The following is a 21,662-nucleotide window of genomic DNA, read 5'->3' as shown; positions in this document are numbered from 1 at the left end:
TGCATACCACTAGGACCTGCTTGTGGCTCACTGCTTGTTTTTCTCACTAAAAACCTGTCTAGTGACACTTGTTTTTCCCTACTTTGTAACACTTGTCTGAAGTGAGACATCACATTGTCATTAAAAAGGTTAACACAACGGCCTACTACAGCTTGCTCTGGGTGAATTAATAACTTTTCAACATTCTCAAGTGTTTGTGCTCTTTGTTTCATGATTGTTGATATGCCTTTTGCCACTTTAGCATTCATAATGTCCTTTTTCTTAGCAATTACAGTGCATATCGTTGACATAGATTTATTGTACTTCCTAGCTAGTTCAACAACCCATGTACCATTTAAGGGTTTACGAATGGTCTCTCTTGTTTTTCCTCTATGGTCATTCGCACATGTGTTTTCTTGGCTTGAACCTTACCACAGGCTTTCTTGGGACCCATGGCAAGATATATAATAATAACTTTTATGTTTAAATACCCCAAAATCCGAAAAGCTTTGAAATTCTTTTTGAATAATTCAGGCGCAATTGTCACTAGGCGGGAGGCACTGGTAAACTGAGGTGCGGTCACCATGCCACCACGCGGTGGCACGGTGTGGTGCGCGATTGGTTAAGGTGGGGCTTTCTATACTTCTTTCTCCCGGTCCAGCTCTTGCTCCGAGTCCTGGCAAAATTGGAATCCAACAGGGGAATGGATTTCTGGCTTCTTGGTGACCAGCTCAGCCTTGTTTTCAGGCACTGCTTGTTCGGTGTCCAAACCCGGCTGTTTACCTGAGGCTCTGCCTTTTTTAGAGGGCTCCTGTGGAGTACCTTGTTGATTCTGCCTTCTCCAGTCTTCATGTTTGGAGTGTGTGATACATGTTTATCGCCATTTTTATGGTTACCTTACTTTGAGGTGCTTCTGGGGCTTAGCGTCCCCGCGGCCTGGTCGTCGACCAGGCCTCCTGGTTGCTGGACTGATCAACCAGGCTGTTGGACGCGGCTGATCGCAGCCTGATGTATGAGTCACAGCCTGGTTGATCAGGTATCTTTTGGAGGTGCTTATCCAGTTCTCTCTTGAACACTGTGAGGGGTTTGCCAGTTATGCCCCTTATGTGTAGCGGAAGTGTGTTTAACAGTCTCGGGCCTCTGATGTTGATAGAGTTCTCTCTCAGAGTACCTGTTGCACCTCTTTTTTTCAACGGGGATATCCTGCACATCCAGCCACGTCTTCTGGTCTCATGTGATGTTATTTCTGTGTGCAGGTTTGGGACCAGCCCCTCTAATATTTTCCACGTGTAAATTATTATGTATCTCTCCCGCCTGCGCTCAAGGGAGTACAGATTTAGGCTCTTTAGTCGGTCCCAATAGTTTAGATGTTTTACTGAGTGGATTCTAGCAGTAAAGGATCTCTGCACGCTCTCCAGGTCAGCAATTTCTCCAGCTTTGAAAGGGGCTGGAGAAATAGTACTCCACTCTATATACTGTGCAGCAGTACTCCACTCTAGAGAGCACAAGCATTTTGAAAAGTATCATCATCAGTATAGCATCTCTAGTGTGAAAAGTTCTTGTTATCCAACATGGTGTGGTGGATAGTGGTGATCAGGTGGCTGGTTTGTTGGTGCCCACCTTCGGTCTTCCTCTTGGCGACAGTATGAAGTCTCCTTGTGTTCTTTTCTCCATTTCCTCTCCCTTTGTCGTTCCTCTTCAATGTTTGTTTCAGTTGTTCTGTTTTCCTTTCTTGTTTTTTCTTGATTGGCATCTTACGTTGAATATTCTCGCCTCGTATCGTGCACTGGTGGCAGAGCCGCTTCAGCTTGCGGGATTGAGACTTCATTACTTTCAACGCTGTGTTTTGGTCATCAAAATGCTAAAGTGTTTAAGTACACTTAAATGATCACCATCAAGTCAGCTGAGTGGTGATTGATATTGTAAAATGTATAAGAGAAAAATAAAGCAATATTTTAGGTTGAAAACTGTTACACAGATGGAATGGGTAAGGTTGTTCATAGTGAACTTGCAGCAGAGTGGATAGTGTGTAATTGAGATGTGTTAGATCATCAGACTTTGACATTTCCCAAAATTATGGATTCAGTTTTGAGAACACATCATGGAAAAGATGAGGAAGAGGTTCAGAATTCACTGGGGAAAGCATCTGTGGAAGCAGGGATAGCTCGTAATAGTCAGTTTGCTTTATTTTCTTTTTAAGAAAGTATCAGACAGCTAGTCTTCTGTTACCCCCAATCCCCTCTCCCAGCCCCTTTTTATTTATTGTTGATATTAGGGGCCAGAAATATAGCTTTGTGTCGAGTCAAATGGATAGTGACTAACCTTACACTCTTTTGTCTATTACATCTTCTGCTCCCAAATTTGCTTATGTTTATTGAACTTGTCTGTTGCTTCGATATTGTTTTTTCAGAAGCCAATAATTATTGTCATGTAGGTCTATGTAAAACAGTCAGACTTCTTTTTTATTATATTAGTTGTAGTCTACATATATTTTATTTTACTTTTATTTATTTGATTTACTGTACTGTGTTTATTGGAGTGCATTCTTTCCACCAATATAATCTTCCAGTCATACAAGGGGTGGGGGGAGGGGTTGTGTTCCAAGAACCACAGAAATATCCGCAGACAACCCGTTCTCGCAAATTCGTAAAGTCAATATTGACTTATTAACTACGTGCATAGGTGATATACTAAACATAATACTAAACATAACCTATACCTATTATAGGTTAGGTAATAATTGTAATTACGAAGCAATAAGATGCTTATCTTAACACTTTCGCGCTCTCGGCGCTCAAAAAAAAACAATACCCCAGATGCTTTCGGCACTTCGCGCGCCTATGCGGTAAGACCGAAAAGTGTACACTCTTTTGACTGTCCTGACAATAATTGAAGGTGCACGTATTTAAATTTGGTATCACTGTGTTCGCAATGAAATTGTCTATAAGAGCATACCTATAAAATGCCGCCCAAGCATAAGGAGTATCAACACCAAATAAAAAACTATGCAGATCACTCGCCGAGAGCGCCAAACAGCAACAAAATGTTTCCACTCTCTTAATGGTTGCGAAGCCTACAGTTGTCCTACATCGCTGATTTTGGTATCATTGGAATCGCAATAACATTCTCTACACGGACATATGCATATGAATGTTTAATATAGGTAATTGCCCACTCGCAAGAGTGTGTGAAGTGGAGAGTAGTTAGCCGCGAGCGCACTGGCGAAAACACGGGGGAAATCATGCTTGGAAAATTTATACGTTTCCTGACCCTACTTTTCTATGTACGTATTTCTTTTTTATACCAATGTGTTCGCAATAAAATTTTCTATAAGATGAACTGTATAACATTTGTACAAAGCATGTGTAAGAGAAGCGCCAAATATAGAACCACGTCGCTCAGTATGCGTTCGCGGCAGAAACGAACGCATTGTTTTCGTTCGTTTGATGTTTGTCATGTTTATACTTGTTGAAACATTTTATAATTTGTATGACAGTGATCGCAGTAAAATTCCCTATACAGACATATACATAACACATACAAATATTTCCCACGTGTTGGATATATCAACGGCTAAAGGGAACCCACTGCCACACGCTCGCCACACGCTCGCCACACCCCCAAACATACTTTGTGTATTTTTTTTTTCTCATAGAAGTTTATGTGATATAATATTCATTCTGGTACCAAAACATTCGCAAATAAATTCCCTACAAAACAAAAGTATCCCCATCCATTTCGGTTAAAAAATGGAATTTATAGAAATATTTTTTCGATGGACGAGAAAACTCGGCTCTTATGCGGAATCGTAAGAGAAAACGGCGACGAGTTATCTCTAATCTAAAGCGCGAAAGTGTTAAGATACTAACAAGGTTAGGTAAGGTCGGTGTTTTCTATGAATCTTTTTAAGGGTATCTATTATGTTAAGTATGTCACCTATGCACATATTTAATAAGTCAATATTGACTTATTAAATTTGCGAGAACGGGTTGCCGCAGAAGAGGGCTGTTGGTCCCAAGCATTTTAGATAAAAGTGATGCCACTGTTTAACAATAGAACCATAGTATTTGAAGAGCAATTAGATTAATATGCATTTCGGTACACTTAAAAATTAGGACACTTATTTAATAGCTTCTTACTTTACAACAATTTCCAGGAGCTTACAAGTACAGCAGTGCAAGATGATCTTCCTTCTAAGTTAAGAGGATCCCCACAAAAAGTAGCAGGATATACTTGCAAGGATGTAACGTCATGCAAAGCTATGGAATCCCCACGCAAGTCTATGGCATCGCCACGCAAGTCTATGGCATCGCCACACAAGGCTATGGCATCCCCACGCAAGTCTATGGCATCCCCACGCAAGTCTATGGCATCGCCACACAAGTCTATGGCATCGCCACGCAAGTCTATGGCATCGCCACGCAAGACTATGGCATCGCCACGCAAGGCTATGGCATCCCCACGCAAGTCTATGGCATCGCCACGCAAGACTATGGCATCGCCACGCAAGACTATGGCATCGCCACGCAAGTCTATGGCATCGCCACGCAAGACTATGGCATCGCCACGCAAGTCTATGGCATCGCCACGCAAGTCTATGGCATCGCCACGCAAGACTATGGCATCGCCACGCAAGTCTATGGCATCGCCACGCAAGACTATGGCATCGCCACACAAGGCTATGGCATCCCCACGCAAGACTGTAGCATCCCCACGCAAGTCTATGGCATCGCCACGCAAGACTATGGCATCGCCACGCAAGACTATGGCATCGCCACGCAAGACTGTAGCATCCCCACGCAAGACTATGGCATCGCCACGCAAGACTGTAGCATCCCCACGCAAGTCTATGGCATTGCCACGCAAGACTATGGCATCGCCACACAAGGCTATGGCATCGCCACGCAAGATATTGGTATCCCCAAACAAGACTATCGCATCGCCTCGCAAGACCGTGGCAGTTCCATGCAAAATTATGGAATCTACTTGCAGAACTATGGAATCTCCGTCTAAACCTAAGAAATCTCCTGCAAAGAAGATGAAATTAAGCAATGAACCGTCTCCGCCAAAGAGAGGCCTTCGTCCACCTCTTGTAGTTATTTTAGAGGATGTGGAAAGTTTTCCTGCAAATATTCTTCCTGCAAATAGATGACCTCATCCTTATCTGTAGGTATGTATACTGTATGCCAGTAAGTATTGACTGCATGAGAGACCTTTCCTGAGCTTCCAGATTTGTAACCCTCCCTAAAGTAAGGTCCTGTGTCCTTTAACAGGAGTCTGCTACAGTCAGGCAGGATAAGATATTGACACTGATGCCACAGGAAAGTTTATAAATGGTCTCATCAAGGTTATTATAGCTTGTAGGGAGTTATGGGATAATACTCATTCCAGTCCAGAATGACTGACAGAGGTCACTTCATAAAAAACTTGAGGCCCTTGGGAACTTTAACTTAGGATTATTGGTGTTCTTGCTGGTTACCAGTTGGTCAGCCTGGCACCATACCCTGAGCACCATGAGGCCCCACCACCATAATCACCTTTGGCTGCCCTGATGTAAGTCATCTCACTCACTTTCTAACTGTTGTCCCTTTTGCAGTTGGCAAGGCACGGACTGGGTTTTCAGTCAAGTTTCACATTTTTTCGGATGTCAGGGGACACCGCACCCGAGTGCCGGGGGGAAACTGCACCCGAGTGTCGGGGGGGAAACCACACCCGAGTGTTGGGGAAACTGCACCCGAGTGTTGGGGAAACCACACCCGAGTGTCGGGAAAACCCGCACCCAGGTGTCAGAGGAAACAGCACCCGAGGGCTGGGAAAAAACCGTGCCCTAGTGTCGGGAAAACTGTACCAGAGTATCAGGAATTTTAGTGCGCACCAAACACTGCAATTTTGTAGTCAAGATGTCCATGGTATTGTATGTATAGTGCCCATTCTGCTGTTATTTTATAGAACAGTGTTTCCTCTTCTGATATCAACCTATTTAGTGCTTCAGGTCTGTGCCACAACCCCAGACCTTCCTCTATTTTGATAGTGGGGGTGGGGGCCGGTCTTGATCCTGGTTGGGTATTTTATTGCAGTGTCTTGAGGGTGTGTTCTAGGTTCTGGAGTGAGTATTATGTTTTCCACAGTTAGATACCCCGGATGTCCATGTGAGGTTCCCAGTTCCTCTTCATGATGCATTTCTGGCCTCCTGTTGGGGATTCCTCCAGATGTTTTTACCTTGATTCCCTAGCTGGGTACTCCAGTTGAGTCCTCCCGGAGGTCTTTCTAGGCTACTCAGGTGTGTTTCCTGTTTTTTCAGGTTTCTAGTCTGGACCTCTGGGGGATGGGTGCCTGGTTGTCGGGTGTACCCTTGGTGCCTATTTGAATTTAACATTTTCCCTTGTGTGTGTTTCTTGACTTTACCCATGGGTAATACTTTACTTTGGCTTTTCTAATGAGTGCTATGTCCTGCAGCAGTTCTCTGATTATCTTGAGCAAGAATTTTGTCATTATCAGGAGGGAAATTTTCCATTCTGAGTGGCTCCTTGATTACTTCCATTCCCACCCTGTTGGTCTCGGATTTCCAAAGCATTCTTCGGTGTCTCGAGATTTATGTGAAGACGCACTGGCTCTCAAACCTAGTAGTGGTGACTTTACTGCCAGCAGGTGGCAGTCGGGTAACAGCTACTTTTCTCATTAGTTAGCAGATCTATAAATGGTATTCTTATGTATCCAGTTATTATTGGGTGATGACTGTTTGGAGGTGCCATTAAGCTATTGAAGCTTAATGGCAACATCAGTATTCAAACAGACACAAAATGCAAATTATCATGATGATAACATCAGTTCTGTAGACAATTTTCATGTGATGAGCGTATTACCTTAACCCTTAGACCGCGCAATACATACATATATGATTTGACAAAAAATAATTTAACATAAGTTTTTAAAACTTGCACAAACACTTTCCAATTTTTTTTGCATAATCAAATAGGCAAATGTTCCAACTTTGTCTAAATGATCACAGCATAACTTGAAAAACAAGAGAATCAAAATTAATTTTAAAATTGAATATTGGAAACTTCAGATTTTCAATTCAGAATAAAAAATATGAACTATCACCAATTGTTCATTTAATGTTATTATTATCTCAAAATAGCATATGATCTTCATTTTCATCAAATTAGTATATAGTTTTTCAGTATACAGTAGTTTACTGTAAAAAAAATCGTCAATAGGGCATTTGAAATATGCGGCACATTTTGACCAAAAAACCAGCGTTGAATGTAATGAAACGTCATTTTCTGGCCGAGTCCCGGAGGCTCCCCGAAGCTTATTAGGCTGATTTGCTAATGTCAGACTTTGGCATAAGTCATGTGTATGGAGTTCTTATGGGCCTACCGAGGACCACGAGCCAGAACCTGGCCCCCTCTAGAGAGACAATGGGAGCAATGGCCTATAGAAACCCCCCGTGTAATTGGAAGCATTCTATGTCTGCCATCGACCGGGTTAGGCACCCAGAAAGGTAGGTGTCCCAAAACAAACTCCTATTCTGGTGAAAATTGCAACCAAAAGCCGAATGTGTGGATAGAACTCCCCAAACAAAAACGAGCAAACTAGTACGACGTCATTCGTCATCGCGTAGCTGTCTGCGCAGCCCCCCTCCCCGAGAGGGGGAAGGGGGAGCCCCAGACCTACCGCGCCGGCGATCCACATCCCAGGTCTGAGGCTGGATGTCAAAAACAAGCGAGAAACCGCCGACCGGAGGGAGGGAGGGATGCCGGGGAGCCTCTGGGACTCGGCCAGAAAATGCCGTTTCATTACATTCAACGCTGGTTTTCTGGGGGGAGTCCCTACGGCTCCCCAGAGCTAACTACCCACAGAGGAAAGAATAGGGACTTACCCGGGAGGCGGTTGCTGCTCACTCCTCAACCCGAAGTCGAGACAACTGGCTGCATCCGCCGACCCAAAGCGACACAGGCCCGACCAGGCCCAGGAACGTTTACAAGGTAACGAGCAGCCAGGACCCTGTTCGACCGCCAAAATCCCTGTGCCCAAATGTCAGCCCAGGACATATTGCCAAAGGCGGTGGCAAGAGCCGCGAACTTGCGGACATCATGGGCACAGGGATAGACCGCAGACTGGCTAGCCTTAATAACCCTGCAGACGACCTGGGAGACCCGCACCCTCGAACAGGGAAGAAGGGAAACTGGATCAACCCAAAGCGCATCCACGGACACAGAAGCTGTGGCGCGCAAATAACGGTGGAGAGCCGCAACCGGACACAGAACATGATGCACCTGCGGCCGTACCAACCAAGCATCCACAACCCAAGGGCCCCTCCTGAACGCAGCAGTCTCATTCTTCACCAGAAAAGAAGGAGAAGGCTGCAGACTTACAAAACGATCACCCCGACCGAAGGAGCAGAAACCTCTGTGCCGGAGGAGAGCATGAAGCTCACCCACCCAACCCCCAGAGGCCAATGCCAATAGGAAAAGAGCCTTCGAAAAACAATCCGGAACTGAGGGGGCCACAACAAAACGAGAAGAAGAAAGAAAAGAGAGCATCCTGTCCAAAGACCAGGACGGCTCAGGCGGCGCATGAGCAGGCCAGAGGTGAATCAACGCCCGAGACAGCTTGCGAAATGGCGCAGATGTGACATCAATACCGAAAGCAAGCTGAAGCGGCTCCGCCAGCGGCGCCCGATATGTGGCGACAGCGTTATGCATAAAAAGACGGTCCTGGAACAACCAAGAGAGAAAGGACAACACCACCTAACAGAAAGGGAAGTACAACATCGAAGACGTAAGAAGAACCGGAAGGACCGCCAGGTAACTTCATACTGCCGCCGAGACAAAGCCCGCAGGTGGGACACTAATAAGGAAGCCACCTGATCACCATAGAGATGATGATAAACTTGAGTAAAAAATACCATAAGTGAAGACTCGAGGAGAAGATCGAACCAGCCACATGAAGTATCGGGCCAATCTGTTGGAAGAGGCGGAGCCGCAGAAAAACCTCCGGATCTGGACACCGAGCAAGCAGCGCCTGAAACCACGGCTGGGCCGGCCACCAAGGGGCCAAGAGGACAACTCTCCCCTTGTAAGTCTCTGAGAGTCAGGACCTGGAGCAACAGCTGAACCGGGAGAAAGAGGTACAGGAACCCCCACCTCGACCAGTCCTGCTGAAAGGCGTCGACCCCGACGGCCTCGAAGTCGGGAAAGGGCGCCACATACAGGGGAAGGCACCGCGACCACGCCGACGCGAAGAGGTCCACCTCGGGGCGGCCGAACGTCTGGCAAAGCCAACGGAAAGAGTCGGCATCGACCATCCATTCCGTGGAGAGGGGAACGAAACGAGACAGGCCGTCGGCCAAGACGTTGGACACATCCCGCAAGTGAATTGCCAGGAGAGCCAAACCCCGAGAACTCAGCAGACGAGTCACCCGAAGCGACCACCTCCAAAGAGCCAAGTACCACATCGAAACCCCCCCCCCCCCCCGGTTCAGACAATGAACCACCGGGAAGCAGTCCAAATGGAGCTGGATCGCCGACCCTCGGGCAACTCGAATCCTCCAAAGAGCAAACCACACCGCCGCGAACTCCTGCACAGTGCTGTGGGCCCGATGGAAGAACGGACCCCACCGACCCTGGCCGGCACAGTGAGCACTGGTCACAAAGCCCCAGCCGAGAGACGATGTGTCCGTGAACACATAGAGCGAGGGCTCGGGTAGGCGCCATGGCACTGAACCCCGAAAAACCCGAAGAGGAAGCCGGTGACGCAGCAACCGACGCAAAGCCCCCAGGGTCCGAACCCAGCGATCGCGAGAGAGGCGGAAGGGACGTCCCTGAAGGAACCAGAACAGCCGACGAAGCCAAACCTGACCCAGTGGGTAGACCAGCATCGTGAAGTTCAGGCTCCCGCACAGACCCTCGAGCCCCCCCAGAAACAGGCACAAGCGGGACCACAGCTGCAGAAGAGACTCCGGAGGAAGAGACAAGGAAGCGGTCCAAGAGTCCCACACAAGGCCCAGCCAGGTCCGAACCTGGGAGGGAACCAGATGGGACTTCCTCCAGTTCACCAAGAACCCGAACCCGGCGAGCTGAGAAAGAACCAGATCCCTGACTAGCAGACAAGCGGATTGGCTGGGAGCCCAAACCAGGTAGGTATTATAGTGTTTGTTGGTGTCGTTGTCGTCGTTGATCCTTCTCTACAGACAACCCAACCCACAACTCGGTAGAGTGCTTATACCTCACTAAGAGATCACACTAGGCGCTTCTGGCTCTTGGAGAGGGGCTCAACGTCACACGTTTAGGGGATGTGGCTCCAACACTTAGCCTCGTTGTCATGTGCACACACCCACTCGAGCCGCTGTGACTCCCCACTCTCTCCTTAGGTGATATGATCTCCTCAATCACCTTTTGACTTATTAGTATTACCTTCTACCCTGTCCACAGCAGTGGTACTTGGTTCTTTCTCTCTCTCTCTCTCTCTCTCTCTCTTCTTCTGTACTATATCATGGGAAGCCTCACTAGGACAAGGGCAAACACCAGCAAATTGGAATACATTTACCGGACAAGGCACATACACAATACATACACACATATAATAACAATGAATCCTATACTCTATACTATTACAATCAGGTTGCACTCCAACACCATCAGAACTCTATCATTAGCTTATCAAGTGGTATCCTATCTCCTGGTTCACCACCTGATACTATCAACCTCCTCAAGTAGATCAAGTCTACATACACTGTTGCACTATCAACAAGAGAAATATATATGTATCTATAAACGTGTACAAGGAAAATCAGCATGTGAATGCAATAACATATATCAGTATAAATGTTCCTTGATACACAACAATGATCAATCGATCACTCTATCAGTCCTAGAACACATACATCTGTAGGTAATCCAGCCTACGACTGTAACTCTAAACTTCAGTATAAAACACTCCTTGACATAAGAATGCAAACAATCACTCACCTCTCACTGCGTCTTGCACACTAATGACAACCAAACACTATCAACTCCCTACAAGTAATCCACCAGAACTTCCCTTCCACCTCTGGAAGTTCACTACCCTGATATCTTTAGGTTCTTCCGGGCTTCACTACCAGGATCCTCTGCAGCTCCTCCAGGCTGCTATCATGCAGTTTCCTTGAGCAACTGCGGTGCTTCACCCTTCTGCTAGGGTCCTCCACAGCTCTCTTGGCTGCTACACCATGAAGTTTCCTCGAGCAACTATGGTGCTTCACCACCTCTACAGAAGCACGTGACACTCCTCTTCACTGCTTCTCCTCACAGCTCGAGGTCCTCGCCTCCACTACCTTGGAGTCTCATCAACTACTTCATCTGTGCTGGCTTCGAAGTTCTCAGCAACTTCTTCCCCAAAGACAAACCTGCAACCCATCGACACTCCAATAAAAATGTTTCCCCTTTAACACATAAACAAAAATAATCACACAATATGTTTGCCTTAAACCTCTATCTGTCCTCTACGTACTGTAAGAGTGGACTCCCCTGTTGGGCGGTTCCATGCTCCACCTTGCCCGGTGGGCCTCCTCACTAAGGGAGTGTCCTCCGCCGTCAGGAGCCGGGCTCCCTCAGTTGCCTGCCAGCGCTCAGAGGAGACGGATGTCGCTCCGTGTTCCTCCCTCTTCACTCTCTTATTTCAGGCCTTCTGCCTTATTAAAACATGTCTAACTTATAAATAAACATTGCTACTGTCGCTGGGCACACGACCAACTACAAGCAATCACTATGAACTGGCGTATATCGTGCTTACCACAGATTATCTGGTCGAGGGCGCTCCTCCCTCTGACGAAGCCTGGTCAGGGCGATTCCACAGCCCACGAAAATGTCTCTGGGCGGCTTAATACTCTCCTCGTCGACCAGGACTTGAGACCACAACGTTCCCAGCTCGATTCTACAGCTGGCACGTCTACACACTTCTCTTCTCTTGGAGATATATCACTAGGGATTCCTTTCTGACGGGAGCTCAAACGGAGCGCGGCTTTCCCCCTGCGATGTCTGGCCTCAAGTGAGGTCAAAGCCCTCCAGAAGCGATACTCACGCCTCCAGCAAAATGTCCACATCTCCTAGCCAGTCATTTATCTGTTTTCTTCTTCACTGCCCATAATCTTAAATTGTTCATCATATCCAACCAGCTATTTTGCATCTGTGTTATCGCCTCTATATATCCTAGACCTTCTGGTTAGGTCAGGCTTGCTGAATAACTCTCAAGGGTGAGACTCGTTTCTCCTGCAGGCTGAGATCATAACATAGGGCAACACCCGAACACCTAACAGACGCAGACGGGTCACCACGACCCGTGTGAGGCGTGTGAAAATGCGAGGTGCCAGGTTCAAGCCGAACAGAAGACAACGAAAGTGGTAAGCACGAAGCCCCCACAACAAAACCAAGCCACTCCCTGAACCCCGGATAAATCGGGACGTGCCAATAAGCATCCTGGAGGTCCAGGGACACCATCCAAGCACCTGGCTCCAACAGGAGTCGAACCTGGGACAGAGTGGTCATCCGAAAGGAGGAGCAATGAACCCAGGGGTTCAGACGGGACAAGTCCAGAATGAACCACAGGTCCGCGCAGTCCCATTACGGGACTGGAAACAGACGGGAAACCCATCTGAGGGATGTCGTCGTTTCGACCATGCCCAAGCGAACCCACTCCAAGATGACCTGACAAAGCGCAGGAGAAGAAGCCTGCCCTGCCAGCCCCAAACACCCCGCAGGGGGAGGGGCCACCCAATGCCACCGGAGGCAGTGTGAAACGACCCGTAACGCCAACAAATCGTGGGACCAGGTGTGAGCGAACAGCGCAAGCCTCCCCCCCATCGCCCCGTCAATGGGGTGAACCGCGAAAGGGCTGGCGCCCCTTACGAGACCCAGAACCTCGCACAGAGCGAACACCAAGCCAACCAGACGACAGCAGGTCCAAAGGAGGTGCCGAACCCGAACCTGACACCAGTGGCCTACCACGACAAGAGCAACCCCGAGCCTTGGCATGACCCTTCTGGGAAGGCCCACCACGGGACCCCGGAGAACCAGCAAGTTCGACATCAGACGGCAAGAAGTTGAAGCAGCCTTAATAAACTACGCAACGGCTGAAGTCTCAAACAAGAGGGGGCAAAAATGGGACGAATGCCTAAGAGCCAAGGCCCAAGCAGATTCCACAGAGGAGGCAAGTGCCGCCTGCCGACACGCGAGCCGGGAGGCATAAAACAGAGCCACCACATCCCGAAAGATCGGCACGAAAAGCTTCAGCATGGCAGCCGACGAGTGAGCTGCCGAGGCCATGGCGCCAAGCCCCAGAACAGCCCCAAGCGCCCCCAAATCCTCCGTGAGCCAGTCAGAAGACAGCTCCAGAAAGGAAAAAAAGCACAAGGCCACAACTAAAAGGCCCCGAGAGCGCAAAGTCCTCCACCACCTGCGCTGCCGAAAGGAGGGGAACCTGTACATGAAGCTGAACGACACCAACATCCCGGGGAAGGGCAGGAGCAAACAAGTACTCATTGAGGTGCTCAAGGTCGCCCCCCAGAAAAACCTGAAGCACCATCGAAGCCTCCCGCCACTCAAGTGTGCGGGAACGGCAGAAGGAGTGCCAATCCTCTGAGGCAAAGACAGGACAGTCCGCCAGCCAGGACGACTCCGGAACCTCGTAACGGAGCCAGAAAGGGAATGAAGTCCCAAACCTGAAAGTCGAGGGATCCATTGCCAAGGCATATTCCGGGTTACGCAAGAGGTTTGCCGCAAGAGCCGCCCGCACAGCAGCAGGTTGGATGCGATAAGCCGAAAACCTCCAGAAAGACGGATCCGAAGCCCCTGGGGGAACACGGAACCGAACCAGGGGAGGGGCAGACACCAAATCCAACTCGTATGCAGAGGGGGGGGGGAGGAAAGAAAACCCCACTCCTTGCAACAGTAAGCCCCGCTCAGAGGGTACAAAAACCCAGGCGAGGTCCAGCGGGGCCCAAGGCCGCCAAGTCAGCCCCTCCCCAGCCCCAGGGTCCTCTCCAACAGGACCCGGGGCCGAGTCCTCCCCCCAAGCACCAACCCCACTAGACAAGGCCGGCACAGCCGTAGAAGCCGGATAGAATGAGGCCCACTGGTCAGACCCAGAGGCTTCGGCCGGGGGAGGAGACTCGAATGCCTCCGTCGCCACACTGGAAGGGGCATCCCCCGAGGCTGCCCGAGTCTCAAGACCAACTAACCCCTGCCCCGACTCTGAAACCCTCAGACGTTTCGGGGCTGGAAGCAGGGGAGGGCGACTAGAACGCACAACAGGAGGTGCGGACTGAACCAGGGTTGAAGCGACCCCCACCCCCAAGTCCGGGTCCCTATAAGCAAAACGGGGCAGCCGCGGGGCATCCTGGTGAACAACTAACCTAGCGAGTTGCAACAACCGAAACCTAGAATGCAACGCCTGTGCAGCCTGTACCCCGAAGATCATCATCCATAAACTGGGTAAATTGAGTCACCAGCAAACAACAGTACTCACAGAAATTTTGTGTACTTTTTGTACTTTTGAAAGAAATTTTGAAAAAGGGATTGCAGACAAATGTAAAACAGAACCAGGTCTATTCTATAAATTCATAAACAACAAATTGCAGGTAAAGGATAATATTCAGAGGTTGAAAATGGGAAACATATTCACGGAAGATGAAAAGGAAATGTGTGAAACACTAAACGAAAAGTTCCAAAGTGTGTTTGTACAAAATGAAATCTTTAGGGAACCAGATACAATAAGAATTCCAGAGAACAACATAGAGCACAGAGGTGACTAGAGACGAAGTGGAAAAAATGCTCAAGGAGCTCGGTAAGAACAAAGCAGCTGGCCCAGATGGCGTTTCACCATGGGTTCTGAGAGAATGTGCATCTGAGCTCAGCATTCCACTTCACCTGATCTTTCAGGCATCTCTGTGTACAGGAATCGTAGCAGACGTGTGGAAACAGGCTAACATAGTTCCAATCTACAAAAGTGGCAGCAGGGAAGACCCCCTCAATTATAGACCTGTATCATTGACAAGTGTAATAGTGAAAGTATTGGAAAAACTAATCAAAACTAAATGGGTAGAACACCTAGAGAGAAATGATATAATATCAGACAGACAGTATGGTTTTCGATCTGTAAGATTCTGTGTATCGAATTTACTCAGTTTCTATGATCGAGCCACAGAGATATTACAGGAAAGAGATGGTTGGGTTGACTGCATCTATCTGGACCTAAAAAAGGCTTTCGACAGAGTTCCACATAAGAGGTTGTTCTGGAAACTGGAAAATATTGGAGGGGTGACAGGTAAGCTTCTATCATGGATGAAAAATTTTCTGACTGATAGAAAAATGAGGGCAGTAATCAGAGGCAATGTATCGGACTGGAGAAATATCACAAGTGGAGTACCACAGGTTTCAGTTCTTGCACCAGTGATGTTTATTGTCTACATAAATGATCTACCAGTTGGTATACAGAATTATATGAACATGTTTGCTGATGATGCTAAGATAATAGGAAGGATAAGAAATTTAGATGATTGTCATGCCCTTCAAGAAGACCTGGACAAAATAAGTAGATAGAGCAGCACTTGGCAAATGGAATTTAATGTTAATAAATGTCATGTTATGGAATGTGGAATAGGAGAACATAGACCCCACACAACCTATATATTATGTGAGAAATCTTTAAAGAATTCTGATAAAGAAAGAGATCTAGGGGTGGTTCTAGATAGAAAACTATCACTTGAGGACCACATAAAGAATATTGTGCAAGGAGCCTATGCTATGCTTTCTAACTTCAGAATTGCATTTAAATACATGGATGGTGATATACTAAAGAAATTGTTCATGACTTTTGTTAGGCCAAAGCTAGAATATGCAGCTGTTGTGTGGTGCCCATATCTTAAGAAGCACATCAACAAACTGGAAAAGGTGCAAAGACATGCTACTAAGTGGCTCCCAGAACTGAAGGGTAAGAGCTACGAGGAGAGGTTAGAAGCATTAAACATGCCAAAACTAGAAGACAGAGGAAAAACAGGTGATATGATCACTACATACAAAATAGTAACAGGAATTGATAAAATCGACAGTGAAGATTTCCTGAGACCTGGCACTTCAAGAACAAGAGGTCATAGATTTAAACTAGCTAAACACAGATGCCAAAGAAATATAAGAAAATTCACCTTCGCAAATAGAGTGGTAGATGGTTGGAACAAGTTAAGTGAGAAAGTGGTGGAGGCCAAGACCGTCAGTAGTTTCAAAGCGTTATATGACAAAGAGTGCTGGGAAGACGGGACACCACGAGCGTAGCTCTCATCCTGTAACTACACTTAGGTAATTACACTTGGGTAATTACAGGACTCAGGGTCGAAAGTGTCACCGACCCAACAGGCTGCATGACGGAGGCAAAAACAGTGAGGTTCGCCCTGAGACAAGGGGACCGAACAACCCTCAAACTCGCACGAAGCGAGGGGGGGAAGACCCCGGGGCCATATTCATCAGACCCATGCGTCCCCTAGGGGATTCCCAGGGTCCTGAGCGTTTACTTGAAGAGGACTTGCGCTCAGGTAAACCCAGGCAGGGTATTGTTAACCGGCGCCCAAAACTACCAAACAAACTGTCTAAAGCTGAACCCCATGGACGTGTACAATCACGGGGACCAAGCAGGGGGCACCACCAAGTATCAGGGTGAGGCCAAACACCAGTGGTAATTAGGGCAGAACCCCCCACCGAGGCAAAAACAAAAAGAATAACAAAACTCCGCAAGAGGACAACGTACCCCAAGGAACAGAGCCGGCTGCTGTGATAGGTAACAACTAGCTGCACAGCACCCTGCGCCCCTACCAGTGTGAAAACTGCCTCTTACCCTAAGGTAAACTAGGGGAGACAAAACTCCTAAGTACCTAAAGAGCGGCCGAGAAACTGAGCAGTAAAACAGACACACAGAGGCAGACCCCGAGGAATTTGTGGAGGGTAACCCCAAGCTCCAAGGGCAGTACTTACAAGGCACCTAGGGAAGGGAACCCTAGGCGCATGCAGCCCGAGTACTGAGGAATAACTCCTGGCTCTCGCACCCCTGGAGAACAGCAGCCACACACAAGGTACAGCGCCGCATAAACACCGGAGCCAGAGCACACAACCGAGCCGATAGCTTCAGCCTCAAGAACTGAGGTGTGGATTGCCGGCGCGGTAGGTCTGAGGCTCCCCATTCTCCCTCCCAGGGAGGGGGGGGGGGGCTGCGCAGACAGTGACGCGACGACGAATGACGTCATACTACTTTGCTTGTTTTTGTTTGGGGAGTTCTATCCGCTCGTTCGGCTTTTGGTTGCAATTTTCACCAGAATAGGGGTTTGTTTTGGGACGCCTACCTTTCTGGGTGCCTAACCCGGTCGATGGCAGACATAGAATGCTTCCAATTACATGGGGGGTTTCTATAGGCCATTGCTCCCCTTGCCTCTCTAGAGGGGGCCAGGTTCTGGCTCGTGGTCCCCGGTAGGCCCATAAGAACTCCATACACATGACTGATGCCAAAGTCTGACATTAGCATATCAGCCTAGTAAGCTCCGGGGAGCCGTAGGGGCTCCCCACAGAAAAAAATTATAACTCCAAATGTATAAAATTTTTGAAAAATCCATTCTGATGGGATTGTAGAACAGACAGTTGAGCACACAGTGTTAAAATAGTGAGAATCAGTTAATAACTGGAATTTTAGAAGCCACTCAAAGCTGAAACTCTAGTTTCAGAGATAATTGAAGTTGAAGTTATCAACAATGAATAAAGGTAGTTTTAATTCGTTAATTTAATTGTATGTTTTAATAAACATTGTTTGGCTTTCATACTGGAATGTGTGAAAGTTGTAGGTCATTATGTGTTGAAATGAAGTCAAGAAAAAATAACCCCCAAAAACACAATATATAGGGATAATTATAATAATTATAATGAGTTAGGGGATATATTTAGGATATACTTTATATAAGTGAAAGAATCCTAATCTGGTCCCTAATCATCAAAACAACCTAAACCTAAAGAGACAAAGAAAATAGAGTTTGAAATTAGAGAAAAAATCAGCCAAAAAATTAAAAGTCTCAAGTTTTGTAAGTTGTGACTGATTTATTTGTTGATCAATTTCATTGTATCTTCACATAGTTATGAAGTCATAAGCATTCTTCAGGATGTAAAGGTTACAACAATATCACATAATAAATATAGGAGAAAAAAACAACTAAAAATCTTAAAAAAATAATTCCCCTAAAAAAATATTTTTGGGACATTGATGAACGTAACATATATTAACATTGGCCAATGTGTTTATATGATATATAACAAAATAGAGCATATTAACTTAGTTATTCATTATTATCTGTGTTATTATGTTTTACTCAGCAAAGCTATAAAGGCACCAGCTGCATACCCACTTTGTGGACACTTCTTACTACTGTTGTTCTTCATTGAGCGTCGGACAGGTGCTTGCATCTCTTTATTACTGCATAATCCTTCAGTTCCAGCTATTAGCAGCTCTTCTCCTTATCAATAAAACTTTCTTATTTTTCAAAAATTTGTCTAAAATCAATTTCTGAAAATATTTTGATGAAAGTTTCACGACACTGAAGCCAATAAGTTGGAGATTTGTTAAAAATTTGTAAGTTATTTTTACATAATTTGAATATTTTTCGCTATTATGCCCCCTATATTTGCTGAAATATGTGCGGTCTAAGAGGTTAAGGGTTAAAATAAGATATTTTCATAATGGCATCTACAGAGGACCACTTGCTTTGTAAATCACTTGGGGACGAGACCCGTCGGTTACCATGTAAGTTCGTAAACGAGAAATATAAGAACAAAAATAAGTGAGAAATGTAGGGAACAAATCAGGAGGAAAAAATTGACAGGTTCATAGCATAGACGGGACAATATTTTGTTTGTACTCACCAATAAAAGAAGTTGTGATCTACTTGTTATGTTGATGATCAATGATGATGAAGCGTAATTATTTACATGGAAGAGGTGGTGGTGGATGTTGATGGTGTTGGGTTGACTGAAGTGGAGAATAATAGTGATAAAGTAACCTCAGATGTTGATGCATTTGGGTCAACATGTGATGAGTCAGGTGCCGGTGAGGCAATGCCAGTTTTCTTGGAAATCTTTGCAAAAGATTCTTTAATTGACATTTGTTTCATTCTCTTTGATCTTGTTTTAAAAAACTTCATATACAAATTGTACTGGTCTTTCAGTCACAAGTCAAAGTCATTTACATTATCTTATGTTTTTCGTTTCATTATGCTCGTCTTATGTTGTTTTTCAACATATGGTAATGTTGCTCGTCTCATTACATTTTTCGTTTCGTTTCTCATGTTGTGTTGCACGTATCATTATGTCTCTAGTTATTTTATGTTGATGGTCTCATTGATGAAACTCATTATGTCTCTCATGGTGTTATGTTGCTCGTTTACTTATATTTGTCGTGGGGGTTATGTTGCTCATCAGTCAGGCATTCACAGTCATAAGTCATAACTGGTCCAAGGCTGTTAGGCAAACACAGTTGTGGTAGCAACCAGTTACAGTTTGTAAACAACATGAGTCTGATGTTTACAGAGCACCAACATTATGTACTCTCACAATCCCAGTGTACATTCTTGTATAAAAGTAAGTCTGTGCAATCAGTCAGTCAGTCAATCAGAGCAGTCAGTCAGTCAGGGCAGTCTGTCTCCAAGGCCACCATCTGGTAGGAAGGTAGCCGAGAATTTGAACCGTGTTATTACCCATCTTCATGCGCCTGGAGGGGTGGGGGATATTTCTGGGATGGTCCGGTGTGAGGATGGGGGAGGGGTGTAGGATGTAGCGGAGATGGGGGAAGCTGAGAGGATGTGGCATGATCACAGCCAGTCTGTGACAGTCCACCTGTCTGCCCGCCTGCCCGAGCACACCCAAGCTTGCCTACCTGCCCAAACCCACCCAAGCCCGCCTACCTACCCGAACCCACCCAGGCCCACCTAAAAAGGCCGCCTACCCACCAGAACCCACCCAAGCCCGTCTACCCGCTCAAGCCCACCCAAGCCCACCCAAGCCCACCTACCCACCTACTAGAGTGGTGGCCCCTGACATGTACAGTGGGCAAACTAGGCTATCTTCCGCCCACTAACCCACCACCCCGGGCAGGTGTGAGGCCTGGTGGACTGCTTCCTCAATTCCCGAACTTAGTTCGGGCAGCGTGAAACCCCAACCCCGATCATGAAACTGGAACTTTCGGATAACTTAAGTTTGCAAACCAAGTGGTCCTCTGTATTTCTGAATGTTTTAAAGGTTATTAATAATTAATATTACCCATTTTCTGTGTGTTTCAGTGGACATCGGTGTAGTTTACCCATTGTGTTTGTGTTCGGTGTGTCAACAACTCCTGCTGCTGTTCATCGCAGTTTATCACAAGATGCCTCTGCTTGTGTTGCTATGGAAACTTTTCAAGCTCAACCCTCCACTCATTATCTTAATTATGTCATTGAAAAGGTTGGTTTGTAACAAAAATTATTACACTGTTCTGGTATGCTGGATATGAGGTTATCTCGAGATGATTTCGGGGCTTAGCGTCCCCGCGGCCTTTTCCTCGACCAGGCCTCCTTTTGGTTACACATCCCCCAAGTAGCAGCCAGTACCAGCTATCTTACTCCTAGGTACCTGTTTACTGCTAGGTGAACAGATGCATCAGGGTGAATCAGCCCATTTGTTTCTGCCTCCACCGGGGGATCAATCCTGGAACCTTAGGACTATGAATCCTGAGCGCTGTCCACTCAGCCGTCAGGCTCCCCCCAAGCAAGAGAGTTTACACTGTGGTTAAATAAAGGTGAAACAGTGCAAAATAAAAATATTTCTGGAGTGGCTCCCTCAGTTGCTCTTCTGAGCCTAATACTGATACACTGTGTACAGTCTGGTATGATAGGTTCCTATAATGACTTGTTGTTCACTGGGGACAGGGCCTTTTCTAGCCCATCTGGTTCCCTCCAAGGGGGTCACTCACTCTTCGCTGAGGTGAACCATTCTGCTAATAAGGAAGAGAAGTGCAAGAACACTAGTTTTCTCAGTGTAATGTGTGGCAAGAAGCAAATCACCAAATGGAAACACTTAATTGCCTCCCTCCACCACTACCATTTGCCAACACGACCAACATTGGTGCTGGTGAAGCAGAATCTTCACTTCAATTTCTAGGGCGTATTTAGAAAGTTTTGATTCTGATTGATTCTGGACGTTAATTCCAAATTAAGTGTCCACCCTTCTCTTGAAAGCATGTCCATGCACAGACTACCCATACTTTAGATGTTTTATGTGTCTACTTACTCAAGTACTCATCTAGTTGTGCTTGTGGGGGGTTGAGCTTCATTTCTTTGGTTCCGCCTTTCAACTGTGTATGGAGTCTGCCTCCACCACATCACTGCCTAATGCATTCCATCTGTTAGCTACCCTGACACTGAAATTTTTTTTTCTAATGTCTCTGTGGCTCATTTGGGAACTCGGTTTCCACCTGTGTCCCCTTGTTCATGTTCCACTCATACTAAATAATTTGTTTTTGTCCACCCACCCACCCTGTCAATTCTTTTGAAAATTTTGTAGGTTGTGATCATATCTCCCCCTAGCTCTTTTGTCGTTCAGGAACATGAGGTTTAGTTTGCGTAGCTTTTCCTCCTAACTCATACC

At 46.5% G+C, this 21,662-nt stretch overlaps 1 protein-coding gene across 1 annotated transcript in view; it reads left to right on the top strand.

The window, feature by feature from the left end:
• LOC123747518 (proline-rich protein 36-like) overlaps positions 1-20,458 on the top strand; it is a 50,390-nt gene extending 29,932 nt beyond the window's left edge. The window contains exons 6-7 of the mRNA XM_069326665.1: positions 4,136-5,149; positions 20,321-20,458. Of these exons, the coding sequence (XP_069182766.1) occupies positions 4,136-5,131 (996 nt within the window). The 3' untranslated portion in view covers positions 5,132-5,149; positions 20,321-20,458. The remainder of the gene's footprint in view (positions 1-4,135; positions 5,150-20,320) is intronic.
• Positions 20,459-21,662: the final 1,204 nt, after the last annotated feature.

The sequence above is a fragment of the Procambarus clarkii genome, chromosome 18 (genome assembly GCF_040958095.1).
Source record: "Procambarus clarkii isolate CNS0578487 chromosome 18, FALCON_Pclarkii_2.0, whole genome shotgun sequence".
Lineage (NCBI taxonomy): Eukaryota > Metazoa > Arthropoda > Malacostraca > Decapoda > Cambaridae > Procambarus > Procambarus clarkii.
This window is presented reverse-complemented; position numbering and strand designations above follow the sequence as displayed.